Source organism: Chionomys nivalis, chromosome 18 (assembly GCF_950005125.1).
Source record: "Chionomys nivalis chromosome 18, mChiNiv1.1, whole genome shotgun sequence".
NCBI lineage: Eukaryota > Metazoa > Chordata > Mammalia > Rodentia > Cricetidae > Chionomys > Chionomys nivalis.
The window spans coordinates 4140957-4158973 of record NC_080103.1 but is presented as its reverse complement, the minus strand read 5'-3'; the positions used below and the strand labels follow the sequence as shown (position 1 = coordinate 4158973).

At 48.6% G+C, this 18017-nt stretch overlaps 1 protein-coding gene across 4 annotated transcripts; it reads left to right on the top strand.

Annotated features, from left to right (window-relative positions):
* The first annotated feature begins 2179 nt into the window (after positions 1 to 2179).
* Slc25a44 (solute carrier family 25 member 44) lies at positions 2180 to 17946 on the top strand. Of its 4 annotated transcripts, none has more exons than XM_057794124.1 (4): positions 2180 to 2576; positions 6010 to 6647; positions 11809 to 11931; positions 15349 to 15484. In XM_057794124.1, the coding sequence occupies exons 1-4, from the start codon at positions 2521 to 2523 to the stop codon at positions 15351 to 15353; spliced, it is 822 nt and encodes a 273-aa protein (XP_057650107.1). In that variant the 5' UTR covers positions 2180 to 2520; the 3' UTR covers positions 15354 to 15484. The 4 variants fall into 4 exon arrangements, with proteins under 4 accessions (XP_057650107.1, XP_057650108.1, XP_057650106.1 ...); XM_057794123.1 differs by having other exon boundaries at positions 2181 to 2328; positions 11804 to 11931; positions 15349 to 17946; XM_057794122.1 differs by having other exon boundaries at positions 2181 to 2576; positions 11804 to 11931; positions 15349 to 17946.
* Positions 17947 to 18017: the final 71 nt, after the last annotated feature.

The window sequence follows — 18017 nt, the reverse complement described above, 5'->3', positions numbered from 1 at the left end:
AGTGTTTTTGATCTTGGCCATTCTTTCAGATGTAAAATGGAATCTCAGAGTTGTTTTGATCTGCATTTCTCTGATGACTAAGGATGTTGAACATTTCCTTAAGTGTCTTTCAGCCATTTTAGATTCCTCTGTTGAGAGTTCTCTGTTTAGGTCTGTACTCCATTTTTTTTTTTATTGGATTATGTGTTCTTTTGGTGTCCAATTTCTTGACTTCTTTGTATATTTTGGAGATTAGACCTCTGTCTGATGTGGGGTTAGTGAAGATCTTTTCCCATTTTGTAGGCTGTCATTTTGTCTTGTTGACCGTGTCCTTTGCTTTACAGAAGCTTTTCAGTTTCAGGAGGTCCCATTTATTAATTGTTTCTCTTTTTTTTCGGTTTTTCGAGACAGGGTTTCTCTGTAGCTTTGGAGCTTATCCTGGAACTCACTTTGTAGACCAGGCTGGCCTCGAACTCACAGAGATCCGCCTGCCTCTGCCTCCCGAGTGCTGGGATTAAAGGTGTGTTCCACCACCGCCCGGCCTTATTAATTGTTTCTCTCAGAGACTGTGCTCCTGGGGTTCTATTTAGGAAGTGGTTCCCTGTGCTAATGCTTTCAAGTGTACTTCCCACTTTCTCTTCTGTAAGGTTCAGTGTGGATGGCTTTATGTTGAGGTCTTTGATCCATTTCGATTTGAGTTTTGTGCAACGTGATAGACAGACGGTTCTGTTTTCATTCTTCTACATGTTGATATCCAGTTATGCCAGCACCACTTGTTAAATGTTTTCTTTTATCCATTTGATATTTTTTGCTTCTTTGTCACCAATCAGGATTTTCTTAATCTTAAAAGTTAGAGTTCATAATGAAGGGAAGTCAGGGCAGAAACTCAAGGCAGGAGCCAAGAGGCCAAAGCGGAAGCAGAGACTGTGAGTGATCGCAGAGTGGCTTTCTCCTTGGCTACATTCAGCCTGCCCAAGGGTAGCACAACCCCAGTGGGCTGGGCCTCTCCACATTAATTATTAGCCATAAAATGCCAGCCTACTTATTGGCTTACAGGCCGGTCCACTAGATATTACTTCAATTTCCATTCCCTTTCCCAGATGAATCTAGCTGGTTTCGGGTTAACAAAACAAACAGACAAAACACCACCCAGCACTGACTGAAAATATAGAATAAACAAACAACTTTTAAAAACCTGCAGTTGGGTAAAATCAATTCCAGAGCTGGATTACGTTCCCTTTCTCAACAACCTGAGTTCCTATACCAGTGCCTGCTGTACTTTAATCTCTACTGTTTGGACTCCAAAAATGAGAAAAGGTACAGAAAGATTAAAGATTAGATCCCCCTCCTCTTTCTACTGAAAACCAATTTCTAAAAAGTAACTCATTTTAACTCTATTGTCAGAAACAGCCCTGGGAACTAGGCGTGGAGGCGAAGGTCTGTAATCGTGCGGGAGGGGATTCATAAATTAGGAGGCCAGCCAGGCCTTAATAACAAGACCTGTCCCAGGAAAAAAATAAAATAAAAACGAGAAGAAAAAATAATAAGAAAAAGCCAGGCGGTGGTGGCGCACGCCTTTAATCCCAGCACTTGGGAGGCAGAGGCAGGTGAATCTCTGTGAGTTCGAGACCAGGACAGGCTCCAAAAGCCACAGAGAAACCCTGTCTCGAAAAACAAAAAAAAACAAACAAACATGCCGGGCGGTGGTGGCGTACGCCTTTAATCCCAGCACTCGGGAGGCAGAGGCAGGCGGATCTCTGTGAGTTCGAGGCCAGCCTGGTCTACAAAGTGAGTTCCAGGATAGGCTCCAAAGCTACAGAGAAACCCTGTCTCGAAAAACCAAAAAAAAAAATAAAATAAATAAAATTAAAAATTAAAAATTAAAAAAATAATAATAAAAAAATAAGAGAGAAAGAAAGGAACGAAGAAAAAGTAAGAGAAAAGGAGGGAGAGAGGAAGGGAGCGAGGACCAGCTACTTCTGACTTTATGTTTCTAGTCAGCCAATTACGAAGATTCCTAGCGGGACACGCACTCGCGTCAGGCTTGAGGGCATACGAAGCTAAAGAAGGCGTGGCTACTTCCCGAATCCAAGATGGCAGAAGAGGCGCTCCTAGAGGGAGGCTCAATGGCTGAGAATTGCCATTGGTGGAATTGCAGCAACTTCACAGTGGGCGGGAATGACAGCATCCCAGTTTCCGCTTCCGGCAGTACAAGGATCCCTGTCGAGATGGAGGAAGATGCGAACCGAGTTTGGCTGTCGCTGGGAATGGAGGGTAGTGCGGGGACCGCAGTCTAGGAGTCCAGGACTGGAGTTCTCAGACGCGGCCGAGCCGCCGAGGTCTGAGAAGGTAAGCGACAACGGTGCTTGGGTGCTTTGAGGGATCAGAGGTACCTAAGGACCGACTTGTCGAGGAGGCAGCGGACGTCTGCTCTGCGGGGCTACATCGCCATGGGAGGCCGCCCTGCAATTTTGGCTACGAAAGGCAAGTCCGGCGAGGCTTTCTGGCATAGGAGCATGAGAATCTGACAACTAGCGAAGCATGGCGAGGAGCATACCCAGGGACCCCGAACTGGCTATGCAAGAGCCGGACAGAAGGTGCATAAAGGAGGGTGTCCCGTGGAGTACCTGGAGGGCATTGCCATGTTGTGTCTGGATGAGGGGTCACGTGGAAACCTACACTGAGGACTAAGACTGGGTGGGAACCTCACCGTGCCGGAGGGAGGAGGCTGTCTTGAAGTGGGAGGAAACACCGCCAGGACCTAGGGAAGGGCAATGAATAGGCAGCGCGACAGGTATTCCGGCACAACACGTTGACGTTCAAGTGGGTGACAGCTCCCAGAATGCAGAGCCTGGTGGGGCAGAGAGGGCAGGAAGGAAAGAGGGTGCTGGTTAGTGTTGTTCTGTCTGAAGATTGCAGCCCTTGGGTGTCTGTCTGGTCAGGACCAGTACAAGGCAACCTGATGTGGTCGACAGAAAAAACTGGAATGAACCAATTGGTCATTATTGTGTCCAGATCCAAGATGGAGTCAGAGGGCTCTTAACCTACCTAAGGATCTTGGACCCTGAGAACAGTTATTCTTATAAAACTGACACTCTAATAATTAAAACAATGCTCCCCACACCTTGATAATCCATATAAACCATCTAGAGATGTCAGTGTTATTCTTAATCAGCAGGTGTAGAGAAGCCTGAAATCTCCTTTCCCCAGCAAGACAGGGTCTTGCTGTGCAACCGGGGCTGACTGTGAACTCCTGTTTCTCTTGCCTCGGCCTCCTTGTGCTGGCGTGACAAACGTGCTACCACGCCTGGCTCTGCACTTGTATAGGCAACTCCAGGTAATTCTCGTACGGCTGATCTGTGGATCACTGTGGGTGGTGAGGGCTCAGAGCATCACTGCTCAGTAGAACTTTGTGCAGTAAGAGAAACACTTGGCGGTTAACAAAATACTGTCCCACTTGGTAAAATGCAGGAAGCCCTTTTCTTGGTGCCAACTCTGAATCAACTGGACAAGGGTATGGTGGCGCACATTTGTAATCCCAGCATTTAGGAAGTTGTGAAGACAGGAGGATGGGCCACATGGACCCATACAAAACAAACACAAAAGCAGCAGCAACAACAAAACCAAGAGAACAGTCTGGCTGTGGAAGTGACAGGAGATATACGTGCTTGCCCTAGTCTGTCTTTCGTTTCATTTGATAGCTTCGAGCATAAATGCTGCCAATCTGGGTAATCCCAGATGCAAAGAAAGGACTTAACAATTCACAAACAACGTTTTGTTTTTGAGGCAGGGTTTCTTGTCACCGTGGCTGGCTCTGGTCTTGCTATATAGTCAAAGATGACTATAGACTTGTGATTTTTCTGCCTCTGCCTATCAAATGCTAGGGATATGGGCCTGGGCCACCACAGCTCTTTTTTTTTTTTTTTTTTTTTTTTTGGTTTTTCGAGACAGGGTTTCTCTGTGGTTTTGGAGCCTGTCCTGGAACTAGCTCTTGTAGACCAGGCTGGTCTCGAACTCACAGAGATCCGCCTGCCTCTGCCTCCAATGTGCTGGGATTAAAGGCGTGCGCCACCACCGCCCGGCCACAGCTCTTTTTTGTTGTTGTTTTGGTTTGTTTTTTTCCAGAGGGTTTTTGAGACAGGGTTTCTCTGTAGCTTTGGAGCCTGTCCTGGAACTCGCTCTTTAGACCAGGCTGGCCTCAAACTCACAGAGATCTCTGCCTCACAAGTGCTGGGATTAAAGGCGTGCGCCACTGCTGCTCAGCTGCACAATGATGGGGATTGAATTTAGGGCCTGGTACATGCTAGGCAGGCACTCTGTCGACTGAGCTGTGTCCCCAGCCCCATGAACAGTTTTAAAGGTTCCAGAAATTCCAGAACTGGAGTTGTGTACACAAGGAAGGATCTGACAAAGGGTCCTGAAGAAGTTGGACTGGATGAACCAGGAGAAAGGAAGGCTGAAGAATGTTTGTATTCAGATTTCTGCAAAGAGGATTTTCCAGTAAATCAAACAGGAGAAACGGGTATTTCAGCAGGCTATCTGGAGGTTATAGACAGTGAGCAAGCTGAGATCCCACTGTTTGGGGAGAAACTTCTTTTTCCTCTTAGCCTTCTAATATGGTGCCTTATTGATTGAGTTCTGAGCTTTAGTGGCTCCTCCTGATACCTGACATAGGAATTACCTGTCCTGGCTTCCTTCAGAGGATTTGTAGTAATTGATACAAGTGAGAGATGAAGGCAAGAGGGGAAATGGAGCAGTGGGTCCTACCTTAGGATTGCTTGTTAGAAATGGCCGGTACAGGCTGATTCAGCTTGACAGGTTAAGAAGGTGCCCAGGAAACCAGGTCTTGGGACAGAATACTTGATTGCTCTGCCCTTCTGACCTGCACTGCATGCTGGCTGTGCGTGCCCAGCAGGAGGCCCCTGATTGAGCCCTACTGTGTTTGTCTTGTGATGAGAGCATGCCTGCTCCGCAGCCCTAGCTGACTCTGAACTTGAACTGAGCTGAGAGAACTGAACCAGCATGAGAGCATTGGCACTGCCTCCCATGGAGGACTTAGTGAATTGAACAGAGAAACTGTGGCCCAGGAGGCACAGTGGAGTAGAGACCGCCAAGCGGCTGTGTGGCTCCCGGCTGGTTACATTCGAGGCATTATATGGTCGTCAGTTTCCTCACTGACCAGACACTTTCGTTGTTGTTTTATGGTTTGTACGACTAGGGTTAGCAGCCCAGATTCAAGCAGGTCCTGCAGCTTTCTGGGTTCTCCGAGAAACCGTTCAGGCAGCTGTCTTCCTGCGTTAGCTAATGGCCAAAGAGGACTCTGATCTTTGCCCTGTTCCCGACTTTTAGACTCCTTTCCCTGGAGAGTGGGGAGGTAGTTGGGAATGCCCTGTAGTGAGGTCCCTGCCTGCACTCTTCCCCACACTTTCTTCTAATGTAGACTAGAGAGAATAGAAACTATGGTGAGGGTGAGGCAGGGGCAGTCAGAGCAGCCAGCATAGGGGGCAGGAGGGAGGTAAGAGGCAGCAAAATTGTAAGGTGACTCACACTGGGGATGAAAGGACAAAGGTGGTTGCTTCTTCAGAGGAACCAGGAGCATTCCGGTCTCCGTGTCACACTTAGTGACATCCTGTTAGCCCTGTAGGCCTTACATTGTGCCAGGTGGATGGACTATCCACAGCATCCTAAGCGTACCCAGGCAAGTAAAACAGAATGCTCCGTGTTCAGAGCTCTGATGCCAAGACCTATGCAGAGACAAAATTCAGAATGGATAGTCCTCCGGGCTGAGTAGGGGCTGAGTGATCTAGCCTTGTCATGTGGTGAGGAATTACTTCTGAAGAACTCTGAGTTGGAAAGACTGGTCAAAGACAGAAGTGCAGAGGGGTTGCTCTGGGTTGCGGGTGTACAGAGCCAGGCAATCTAGGCTTTGCTGAGGTGAGTATCCCAAGAGATACAGCCTGAGGGGGTGACATTGAAACCTAGGCAGGAGGGAAACGGAGTCCTCACATCCCCCTACCTGCCCCATCCTAGGTCTTCGGGCACAATGGAGGACAAGCGGAACATCCAGATCATCGAGTGGGAACACCTGGACAAGAAGAAGTTCTATGTGTTTGGTGTGGCGATGACGATGATGATCCGCGTTAGCGTGTACCCGTTCACCCTCATTCGCACCCGGCTGCAGGTTCAGAAGGGCAAGAGCCTCTACCATGGGACATTTGATGCCTTTGTCAAGATCTTGCGAGCAGAGGGAGTGGCTGGCCTCTACCGGGGCTTCCTGGTCAACACCTTCACGCTCATCTCTGGCCAATGCTATGTCACCACTTATGAGCTTACCCGGAAATTTGTAGCCGACTACAGCCAGAGTAACACAGTGAAATCGCTGGTAGCTGGCGGCTCGGCCTCCCTCGTGGCCCAGAGCATCACAGTGCCCATAGATGTGGTCTCCCAGCACCTGATGATGCAGCGCAAGGGCGAGAAAATGGGTCGCTTCCAAGTTCCTGGGAACCTAGAGGGACAAGGGCTCATTGCTTTTGGCCAAACTAAGGACATCATCAGACAGATCCTGCGGGCTGATGGGCTTCGAGGCTTCTACCGAGGCTATGTGGCCTCACTGCTAACATACATCCCAAACAGTGCTGTGTGGTGGCCCTTTTATCACTTCTATGCAGGTAAGCAGGGCCTGGGAAGGGGAACACTCACTGACGTTCCTGTGTTTTTAGAGTGGAGATGAGTATAGAGAGGGTATCAAATCAGCCCCACTGAGTGCAGGATCACAGCTGCATTCTGCCAAACCCAGCTGAACCCTAGTCTTACTAGCTCTGTTTCTTCTACTTAATCATAGCATTCCTTCTAGGCTTCGTGGTAAAACTGAGCCCTGCACTGTCCTTTGGGAGTACATTCTGCCAATCATTGCTTGTTCTTGTGTTTTTGTGAGCCAGGGTCTCCCCGTTTAACCTAGACTGTCTTTGAACTCACTCTAGTCCAACACTGTAGAGCTAACAGCAGTGCTTTGCTCCGTAAGTGCTGGGATTACATCAGCAGACTCTGAGGAAAGCTGGGCATGTCGCTCAGTTGAGGAGAGCCTGGCTAGCATGTGTGAGCCCTGAGGCTCAATCCCTAGCACTGCAGAAAAGCCAGACTAAATAGAACTAGAGCAAGTTCCCAGGAGTCTGCTGTTGGCCTTGGCCCTCACTTGATTTCATGAATACTTGGAGCTATGTTTCCCCGTGTGCCCACACTCTGTAGCATTGTCAGCCAAACCTGTGCAGAGGTCTCAGCCGACCCTGCAGGCTCTGTCTGTAGTGTGAGGGCTGAAGCACTAGGCTTCGTGCACCCTACCCAATGATAAAAACGTGGCCATTGAACTCTGTCACTGACTCTTTAAAATTAAATTTAAAATTTTTTTGTTTTGGTTTTGTTTTTAAAATAGGATCTTATTCTACAGCCCAAGCTAACCTGAAACTCACTTTGTAGCTCAGGCTGACCTTGAACTCCCAGGAATTTTCTTGCTTCAGTCTGTAAAGTACTAGGGTACAAGAAGAGATGCCCAGCTTAAATTTTATTTTTCTATAAGGTCCTGCCTTTGTCTCTTATGCTGTTGGAATTACACCACCACACTTAGCTAATTTTGTGTTTGCTCTTGAAGTTTATGTGTGTGTTTTTTTTTTTATTTGTTTTTGTTTCATTTTCTTTTTTGAGTGGGGCTTATGTACCCCATGCTGGCCTTAAACTACTGATCCTGCTGCCTCTACCTACCTGGTGCTGGGATTACAGGCATGTGCCCACCACCTTCAGCTTGTTCTGCACCCAAGAGGCCAAGAATGAGTTCGAGCTTATGATCCTTTTGCCTCTCCATCCATCCGATGCTGGGACGGCAGGCACGTGTCCTATGCCCAACTTGGTTTTGACACAGGGTCTTTACTTTGTATCCCATGCTGGCCTCCAGCTCACTATGTTCTTGAAGGTGACCTTATTTTTCTTTTCTTTCTGAAATAAGGCCTCGCTATATAGCCCTAGCTTACCTGATAGATGTGTGGGCCAGGCTGCTTGACCTTGAATTTCTAATCCCCCTTCCTCTACCTTCTGGATGCCGGGATTAAAGGCTTGCATTACGTCTAGTTTATGCCATGTTTCAGCTATGCTAGGTAAGCTCTACCAACTGAGCCACATACTGGCCCTTGTTTATACTTTTGATTTGAGACAGCATCTCACTGAGTTGCTAGGTTGGACTTGAACTTGTTCTGTAGTCCATGCAGGCCTTGGCTTTGTGATCCTCCTGCCTCTGTTGCCCAAAGTTGGGCATATGGCTCAGTGGTAGAACCTTCTGCCTGGAGTACCTTCTCTTCTGCTCTTCTTGTGGCTGGCTTCTCATGCTTCAGGCCTCAGTTTATATGTCACCTTTGTTAAATAACAAAGCAAAACTTTTTTTTTTTTTTTTTTTTTTTTTAAGCTATAGGTTGTTCATAGTCCTGGCTGTCCAGAAACTCACTCTGTAGAACAGGCTGACCTTGAACTCACAGAGATTTGCCTGCCTCTGTCTCCTGAGTGCTGGGATTAAAGATGCGTGACACTGCACCCAGCAAGAACTTCTTTACCCTGTTGGAAAGAGGGCTGTTTCTCTTTTAGCTCCTTTACGCCTTCTGGACACTTCGGTTTGCAGTTATTATACCCCCAACCTCTAGATTCTAATTAGAATCTTTTTTTTTTTTTTTTTTTTTTTTTTGGTTTTTCGAGACAGGGTTTCTCTGTGGTTTTGGAGCCTGTCCTGGAACTAGCTCTTGTAGACCAGGCTGGTCTCGAACTCACAGAGATCCGCCTGCCTCTGCCTCCCGAGTGCTGGGATTAAAGGCGTGCGCCACCACCGCCCGGCTATTTCTCTGTTTTTTATTTGTTTTATTTGTCTCTGTGTAGACCCCCTGGCCTGGCCTTCCTATGTAGAGTTTCCCAAGCATTGGATTAAAGGGATGCACCACATGTGTGGCTCTTCTTTCTCTGAATGGATCTCATGTTTACCATAATGCCTGGCAGTTAACAAACATTAAATAAATATCCATTTATTACTGGTGTCTAAAGTCACTTAGCCAGAAGACAGTCAAACTGAGTCAGCCTGGGTTTATTCTGCCTGTAGATTTAGGTGCTCAGTAAACATTTGTTGAACGAATAATAAAGAGGCAAGACAACACGGACTCTGTCCTACCCTCTTAACTCTCTCCAGGAAAGTGCAGGTGTACAGAGTGAGAGCTGGAACTGAGTCCTGTGCAGCACGCAGGCCTGGGGCCATGCCTACGGGCCCAGGAGGCAGACAGTGCAGATCCTGATGCTGCAGTCTATTGTCTGCAAAATGCCTTCTTCCAGAGAAAAGGGCACCCCTGAGGCAGACTTCAGGTCACCCTGTTTCTGTTGGCATGCTTGACTTTGGGACAAAACACAGGTAGGAACTGGGCAAGAGGTGGCTCCGCCAGGCTTGAAGAACTTTGCCATGTCAGCCGAGACTGAAGTAGCTTCTGCCTGTCAACCCTGTCTTCCCACATCTCCAACCTTCACCGACCTAGCCACAAACTACCAGAACTAAGCACCTGAAAAAGAATTCTTAAGGGCTGTAGAAGAGAAAATCTGAGTGGAAATCTTTAGCATAAAAGACTAAATTCTTCCAGTGTCCTCGGGATCCTTGGTTAGTCACCTCGAGTCTCACTCACTGCTCCAGCTGTTCTGCCCCACGTCCTGCTCTGCTGCCTCTGAACCCCGCAGGCATGCCACTACCTGGCACTTTTGATAGATGTTGTCTTTGGAAACCTTTTTGCCCAGGCATACATGGCTTATATTCCCACCACCAGGTAGTTTCTACCCTTTGTTTCTCAAGAAGTGCCGGACTGCTGCGTTTAAAATCCCAGCCTGTCCCCCCCACCCCCCGACCCTTGGCATTCCTGTCTTCTTCACCACTTTATTTTAGCTATAGTATGCACCTTAAACATAGCTATATGCTTTACTTTTTGATTAATATTCCTTCTCTCCTACTAGAATGTGTGCTTCCTGAGGGCAAGAATTTGAAACCCAGGCTGGTCAACCCATGGTACTCACTCGATCTTTGTTGACTAAATAAATGAGCACGTGTCTTTCACCTCAGAAGAGAGTAAAGCAGAGAACTGATTTGCAGGCACACTTCCCAGTGGGACTGTGAGAAATAGGCCTTGGTGTTAATGCTCTTGTTCTGTGAGACATGGCTGACATTATAAAAATTATAAGCATGCATCACTATGCCTGACTTTTTTTCTTCTTCTTTTTTTAAATAGAATCTCATGTAGCCTAGAACTCCTGGTCCTCCTGTGTCTACTTCCAGGGTGTTGGAGTTAGGTGTGTGCCACCATGCCTGTGTTTATGTGCTGGGGATCAACCCAGAGCTCCGTGTATGCCAGGCACTACACATTCTGTGCTCCGTGTGTGCCAGGCACTATACATTCTGGGCTCCGTGTATGCCAGGCACTATACATTCTAGGCTCCGTGTATGCCAGGCACTGTACATTCTAGGCTCCGTGTATGCCAGGCACTACACATTCTGTGCTCCGTGTGTGCCAGGCACTATACATTCTAGGCTCCGTGCGTGCTAGGCATTACACATTCTAGGCTCCGTGTATGCTAGGTGAGCACTCTGCTAACTGAACCCCTTTTGTTTTCTTGAGCCAGAGCCTCATGTAGTCTAAGTTGGCCTGGAGCTCACCTGTAGCTAAAGAGGACCTTAGACTCCTGGTCCTGTTGGCCTGGAGCTCATCTGTAGCTGAAGAGGACCTTAGACTCCCGGCCATCATACCCTTGTCTTTCAAGTGATCACCATGCCTTGCTGCAGCTTTTGTTTGTTTTGTTTCTTTGAGGCAATTTTTCTGTGTAGCTCTGGATATTTGAAACTGGCCTTGAATCCAGGGATCTGCTGCTCTCTGCCTCCCAAGTGGTGGGATTAAAGACATGCTCCATCACACCAGTCCATTTTTCTTTCTTGGAATAAACTGGTCCTCACTGTAGGGTAAGACTTCCATTCTGATATTGTTTATATTTGTAAAAATATTTACATAGCCAAAAATTCCAAATGAATTTGAAGGGGTAGGAATGTGGCTGAATTGGCAGAGTGCTTGCCTGGCATGTATGAAGCCCTCGGAACCTGCCCTGGCCCCGTGGAGACCAGCTGTAGTGCCGCATGTCTGTAATCCCAGTGCTCGGAGGAGCAGACCTCATCCTCACCCCATCCTGAGTTCCAGGCCAGCCTGAGCTTCCTCCAACCCCCAAAGGAAAAGGTTTGCAGTGTGTAACGAACAGCCTTCTTATCCATGGCAGTCACCCAGTCCCTTCTGTAGAGACCACTGTGGATCAGGGTCATGGTTTTTAGTAATTTGAGACAGGGCCTCACACTAAAGCTCTAGCTGGCATGTGCTGGCAAACTCAGCAGTCCTGCCTCAGCCTCTGGGTGCCGAGATTACAAGCCGGAGCTACCGTGCCCTGCCTGGCTAATCATGTGGTTTAAGTGTTTCCTACTAGAAGGCCACCTAAGGCAACGTTTAGTATGTGCTCTTGTTTTTACAGCAGAAAGCAAAGAGTTTTAAAGCCCTTCCCGAGTCTTGTCCTTTTTAGATGGGTGATGTGTCCACAGTGACTCCTGAAAAGCCCCAGAGATGGGTGTTAGGGATTTTGGCAGATGCAGACAAAAACTGCAGCAAAGGATGCAGTGGAGAGGCCCAAGATGACAGAGGGCTGAGGGCTTGTCCTGGTTGCAGAGGCACTGTGAGGGTAGGTGGATGGTACCTTGTATCTTGAGGCGTTGTCTTTCCCTGGATTCCAGAGCAGCTGTCGCGCCTGTGTCCTCAGGAGTGCCCTCACATTGTCTTCCAAGCCGTCTCTGGGCCCTTGGCTGCAGCCACTGCCTCCGTCCTCACCAACCCTATGGATGTCATCCGAACCCGTGTGCAGGTAACACTGCCTCCTTCCCGCCCTTGACTCAGAGATTAGAAGCAAGAACTGTAGGCCTCCAGTGTCCAGTGACCTCAGTGTGCCATAACCCTGATGTCTAGTCAGCCTTGTGACCATGCAAGTCCCTTCCTGTGCTTATCTGTGCAGCTACCAGCTGAGCGCTTGAAAGCGTCTGTTTTCCTACTGTCTGCACCTTGTACTTCTCTACCCATTACATCTCCAGCCTCTGGGAATTCTTCCTGCTTTCTTCTAGGCTTCAGCTGAAATCTGTTCCATACTCTGCTAGCCTAGGCCCTAAGCCGCCATGCTTCCTTGCCTTGCAGGCTTGTGGTGATTAAAATTACTGCTTCATATTGACTTCAGAAGTCTCTGATTTTTTCCACTTGGCCATGAATCCATGGGAAATGAGAGACTGAAGTCAAAGAGGTGATCTTTTAAAGTTGTGATCTGGGAGGAGGGAGGAGGAAGCAAGACTGGGAAAAAAATGGGAAGAGAGATGAAAATGTCCTTTTTCCTTTCAAAAGTATTATTTATTGTGTGCGTATGCGTGTGTAAATGAGATTGACATGGTATGAGCAGAATCGAGAAGAAAACTTGGGTCCTGGGAATCAAGCTCGGGTTGTCAGGCCTGGCAGCAGGAGTCTTTACTGACTGAGTCATCTTGCTGGCCCTTTTTTCTCCCCACCCTTAAAGACAGGTCCTTCTGTACCCCAGTTCGATTGGGCTCTATAACTAGCCCCTTGAATCCTGACCCTCTACCTCTGAGTACTGGGGTTCACACCTGCTTTTAGAAGTGCTGGGCTTTGTAAGCACTCTGAGGTCCGCAGCTTTTTGGCCCTGTTTTTTTTTTTTTTTTTAAAGATTTTATTTATTTATTATGTATACAACATTCTGCCTCCATGGATGCCTGCAGGCCAGAGGGCGCCAGATCTCATTACAGATGGTTGTGAGCCACCATGTGGTTGCTGGGAATTGAACTCAGGTCCTCCGGAAGAACAGTCACTGCTCTTAACCGCTGAGCCATCTCTCCAGCCCCTTGGCCCTGTTTTTGAGACAGAGTTCCTATAGTTCAGTCTGGCCTCGTGGCTGTGGTTGTAATGAGGCCAGCCTTGAATTCCTAATACCAAGTACTGAGATTACAGGAAGTTGCCCCAGTAGTTGGTCTTTTCTTGTTTTTGAGAAAGTCTCAGAGTTCAGCAAGGCTGGCTTTAAACCCACTTTGTAGGTAGGGATGACCTTGAACTCTTGATTTTTCCTGCCTCTACCCTCCAAGTACTGGGATTAAAGGTACCTGTCACTGTGCCAGCTGAGAAATTTGTGGGATTTTTTTGTTTCTGTTTTGTTTTTTGGTGTGTGTGTGTGTGTACACTATAATGTGCGTGTAGAGGTCAGAGGTTAACTTAGGTAGTTGGTTTCTCTTTCCACCGTGTGGGTTCCAGGGGATTGAACTCATGTCTTCAGTCTTGACGGTAAGCACTGACCATGCCACTGACTGAGATGGTTGTTTTTTTTTTTTTTTTTTTGGTTTTTCGAGACAGGGTTTCTCTGTGGTTTTGGAGCCTGTCCTGGAACTAGCTCTTGTAGACCAGGCTGGTCTCGAACTCACAGAGATCCGCCTGCCTCTGCCTCCCGAGTGCTGGGATTAAAGGCGTGCGCCACCACCGCCCGGCAGACTGAGATGGTTTTAAGAAGCTTTCACGGGTTGTACTTGTGTAGACTCATCCAAAATACCGACAACTCGGTGCTGCCCAGAGGTTGTAATCGCTGTCTGCAGTCAGCTCTGAAAATAATTAGCTAGCACCAAGAATAGGGTCTGAATATGGTGCATGCTATGCAAAGGGCCAATATAGGGTCTGAATATGGTGCATGCTATGCAAAGGGCCGATATAGGGTCTGAATATGGTGCATGCTATGCAAAGGGCCGATATAGGGTCTGAATATGGTGCATGCTATGCAAAGGGCCAGTATAGGGTCTGAATATGGTGCATGCTATGCAAAGGGCCAGTATAGGGTCTGAATATGGTGCATGCTATGCAAAGGGCCAGTATAGGGTCTGAATATGGTGCATGCTATGCAAAGGGCCAGTATAGGGTCTGAATATGGCACATGCTATGCAAAGGGCGGATTTTACTGGATCAAGTCCTAGGGGGACTTTCAATGTGTAACTAGGGTAATGTAGGGTGTAGGATATCAGGAAAAGATATATGGGAGGAAGGTCACTGGGATATGGTGAGGATAGGAAGGAAGGAAAGGAACCCTAACAGTTGGGGTAAAGTCGATCTTTGTGCTACTATCATGTCCACAGGAGCGGGGCAACAGATTTAGGGGACTGTTGTCCCTAGGAAAGAATGCTTCCAACATTGGACAGTAAAGGCACTGGCATCTGATTGGGATGGAGTCGCATCCTCCAGTCCTTTATCCAGGAGAACCAAGGCTGGCCCCGTTCTTGCCCAGGTGTTTTAGGAGGCAACCGCAGGGAAAAGACAGGTCTCTGCTTTGTGGGGCTAGACCGTGGGCTAGGGCCAAGTTGAAAACGCCCTTGACATGGCTAAAGGAGGTTGTGGAAGCCAAGTGGTGAGATGAGATAGAGGAGAAAAAGAGGTGTTGGAGGGGCGCTGAAGAAGGCAGGGCACAGCAGGGGGCTGTGGTGGACAGGGCTGGGATGGCCTTGTGAAGGTGCTCTGGACAGGGAGCGTGTGACTAGGGGTCTGTGTGTGTGCAGCAGAAGTGCTCTGACGTGGGCTCTATAGTTGTAATTTGGCAGACGGGGAAAGAGATAGGACCTGTTGGGAAAAAGGGCAAACAGATCCTTGACCTGGCTACTGGCTGTGTGACCAGCACTGAACAGTGGGGCTTCTAGCCCTGAACTGAGAGGGATTGAGATGGCCAGAGACAGCATGGATGGATGGGGCTGCTTGAGGGCCTTCCTGGGGATTGAACACAGCCTCCCTGAGAGGGAGAGGAGCACCTAGTCCAAAGATTCAGAGCTGGATAGCTTGCCTGAGGGCAGTGAGCACTCTCGTGCCAGGCAACTATTGGTAGTCTGTTGTTCCACCATGTAGCGCTGACGGGCTTGGAACTCACTGTAGACCAGGCTGGCCTCAAATTTACAGAGATCCGCCTGCCTATGTCTACTCAGTGCTGGGATTAAAGGCGTGCGCCACCACGCCTGGCTCTGTGGTTGGTATTACTTTTTTTTCTTGCTTGTGACACAGGGTCTATTATCACCATTTTCTATGTGAGGAAAATGGGGTAGGAAGGGTTAAGTGAACTCAGGTAGTCTGTCACCAGAGCTTGGAGGAAGTCACTGCTGTCCCTAGAAGCAGAGTTCCCACTTGAGTCTTGATGCACAGTGTGGGTGAGCAGAGCGGTTGTGACTGAGACAGCTGGTAGCCCTTACTGTGGTGACTCTTCCAGGTTGAAGGCAAGAGCTCCATCATCCTGACCTTCAGACAGCTGATGGCAGAAGAGGGGCCTTGGGGCCTCATGAAGGGCCTCTCTGCCCGAATCATCTCGGCTACACCCTCTACTATCGTCATCGTGGTGGGCTACGAGAGCCTCAAGAAACTCAGCCTCCGACCTGAGCTGGTGGACTCAAGACACTGGTAGCCAGTGGTGCACAGAAAGGCTGTGGTTTTACACATTCTTCTGGGCCAGGGAGGGTAGAGCAGGGAGGAGAGTACCCTTGTCAATGCCACCACGACACACCCATCCTGCTTCTGGCCCGCTGACCTATCTGGGAAGACAAGAAACTTTGGACGGCTCTTGCTGAGGAGGTTCTGTGCTGACTTCCCTGTTTCCAGATCTGGGCCCCTCACTAGGTCCTGGTACTCAGTCACGGCCTGAAGATCAACCTCCACAGGACCCTGCCGGCCCCTCGCTGATGCCCCTCTGTGTCCGCCCTCAGGCCTGAAGAAGAGCTGCTATAGAGTTTGCTTGTCCCCTGCTTTTCCATCGTGAGACTTTAGGTCCTGACAGCTTCGGGCCACTGTCAGGAGCCCTCCTTGGAGAAGTGGAAAACTGTGACGGCGATCCCAGCTCTTTATCCCTTTATTTCTTATGCCTGCTTAAATTTGGGACTGAGTTGTCCACCGGACTACTCTGCTTTGCCCTGCCTTTGGGGACAAATGGGAACAGGGCACTCTGCAGGGCGTTCGTCTTCTCTGGGAGCTACTAAGACGGAGAAACACCAGGCTTCATTTGGTTCGCATAGTTGAGCATCTGTGAAGCAGGCAGGCAATGAGTCCTGACAGCGTCGGGCCACCGTCAGGAGCCCTCCTCAGAGAAGTGGAAAACTGTGACGTCGATCCCAGCTCTTTATTCTTTCCCTTTCCTTTTAGCCTGGGACCCTGAAGACAAGAATGAGCTGTTGGCCTCCCCTGGGACTCAGTGGAGGGTGCAATCCTAAGTGAATCAAACTTACACTGGAACATTTCCCTGAAGCCAGGCTGAGAAAGCCACTGGCTTGGAAAGTAATGAGAGGTGTGTGTTCCTCACTGCTCTCTCCTCAGGCCAGCTGAGCTGAGCCCCGGAGGCAGCAGTGGAGGCGCTGAGCCCCAGGCAGCAATGCCACTTACATACCTGTCCCCCAGATGAACAACAGGTGTCTCCCAGCGGTACTCTGGAATATGAACTGCCCTTGTTTTCCTTGTCCTTGGTTGTGAAGTGTCATCCTAGTCGCGGCGCCCTGCGGTGGCAGTCAGGAAGACACCCAAGGCCAGGCCCACTTCAGTGACCAGCCTCATACTGCCAAAATTTGTTGATGCTCCCACAGGGGCTTCTTCCCAGCCTCCACCAAGCCTATCCAGAGAGGCATGGCCCGTGGAGTGGGAAGAAGGCAGTCAAACTGCCTACTTAAGATGATGGCCTGGGCGATGCTTTCAACCTTTTTTAGTGGTCCCATGCCTTGGGAAACGCCATGGTGCCAATCTGGAAGGTGCTAGCTAACTGAAGCCTTCTTGTTTCTCACGGCTGCTCCATATTCTTCCATCCTGAGTAGGAGCCATCTCTGTACTGACCTCTGTAGTCTATTCTTGTTTCCTTTTGAACTTACTTTTATTGGTCTCAGCTTATCAGTTGTTTTGAGACGGAGCCTCAGACACATCCTAGGCTGAGTTTGATTCACTACGTAGCAGAGGATGACCTTGAACTCTTGATTCCCCCACCCCCACCCCCCCCGAGTTCTGGGTTTACTGTGTGCTGCTAGGCTTCACTTCCTGCACTTTATTGCTAGAGCCCCCCAATTTTGTCCATAGTCATCTGAAGGGCGGAGCCCACAGATCATTTTAAATCTTTTTACTCCTCACATCCACCCAAGTACTGTCAATACAATGGAAGCAAGAACCCCCACACAAGCTTTTCCCAGCGTGACCTCTCGAGTCAGTCTCTCATCTTTCTTTGAGCCTTCCTTACTGGGGCAGAGTGCGGACACCACGAGAGGGTCCTGCTTCTCACGCCCTTAGGTTATTTCTTCCTCCTAACTTCATTATTTTTTCTTTCTTTTTTTTTTTTTTTTTTGACAGGGTTTCTGACTTCATTTTCTTGTGCAGTGTGTAGTCCCCCCCGCCCCTGTGGCTTCTCCTCCCTTTCCTTAGGCACCCTGTCCTGACCCCTACTTTCTTTTTTTTTTTTTTTTTTTTTTTTTTTGGTTTTTCGAGACAGGGTTTCTCTGTGGTTTTGGAGCCTGTCCTGGAACTAGCTCTTGTAGACCAGGCTGGTCTCGAACTCACAGAGATCTGCCTGCCTCTGCCTCCCAAGACCCCTACTTTCTTACCCCGAAGTCAGGGACTAGAATAGGCCAGTGGGCGCCCGTTTTTCCAAAACTGGAGAGCAAGACAGCTAGAAATTTCAACCTGTTGGTCCATAACCTATTTTAGAAACTCGAAAAGACTAGAAAACATGGGGAAGAAAATGCACTTAAGCGTTTGATAAAAATGGACTATTGAGGATATTAGCTGCGAATATTCACTGTTGCACTGTATGAAATCTTTGAAATGTAATTAAAAGTTTTTACTGAGCCCCTAAACTTCAGCTTGAGAACGTTTTTCCAGTCCGGGAACTAAATTATTCAAGGTACGACATGTCCC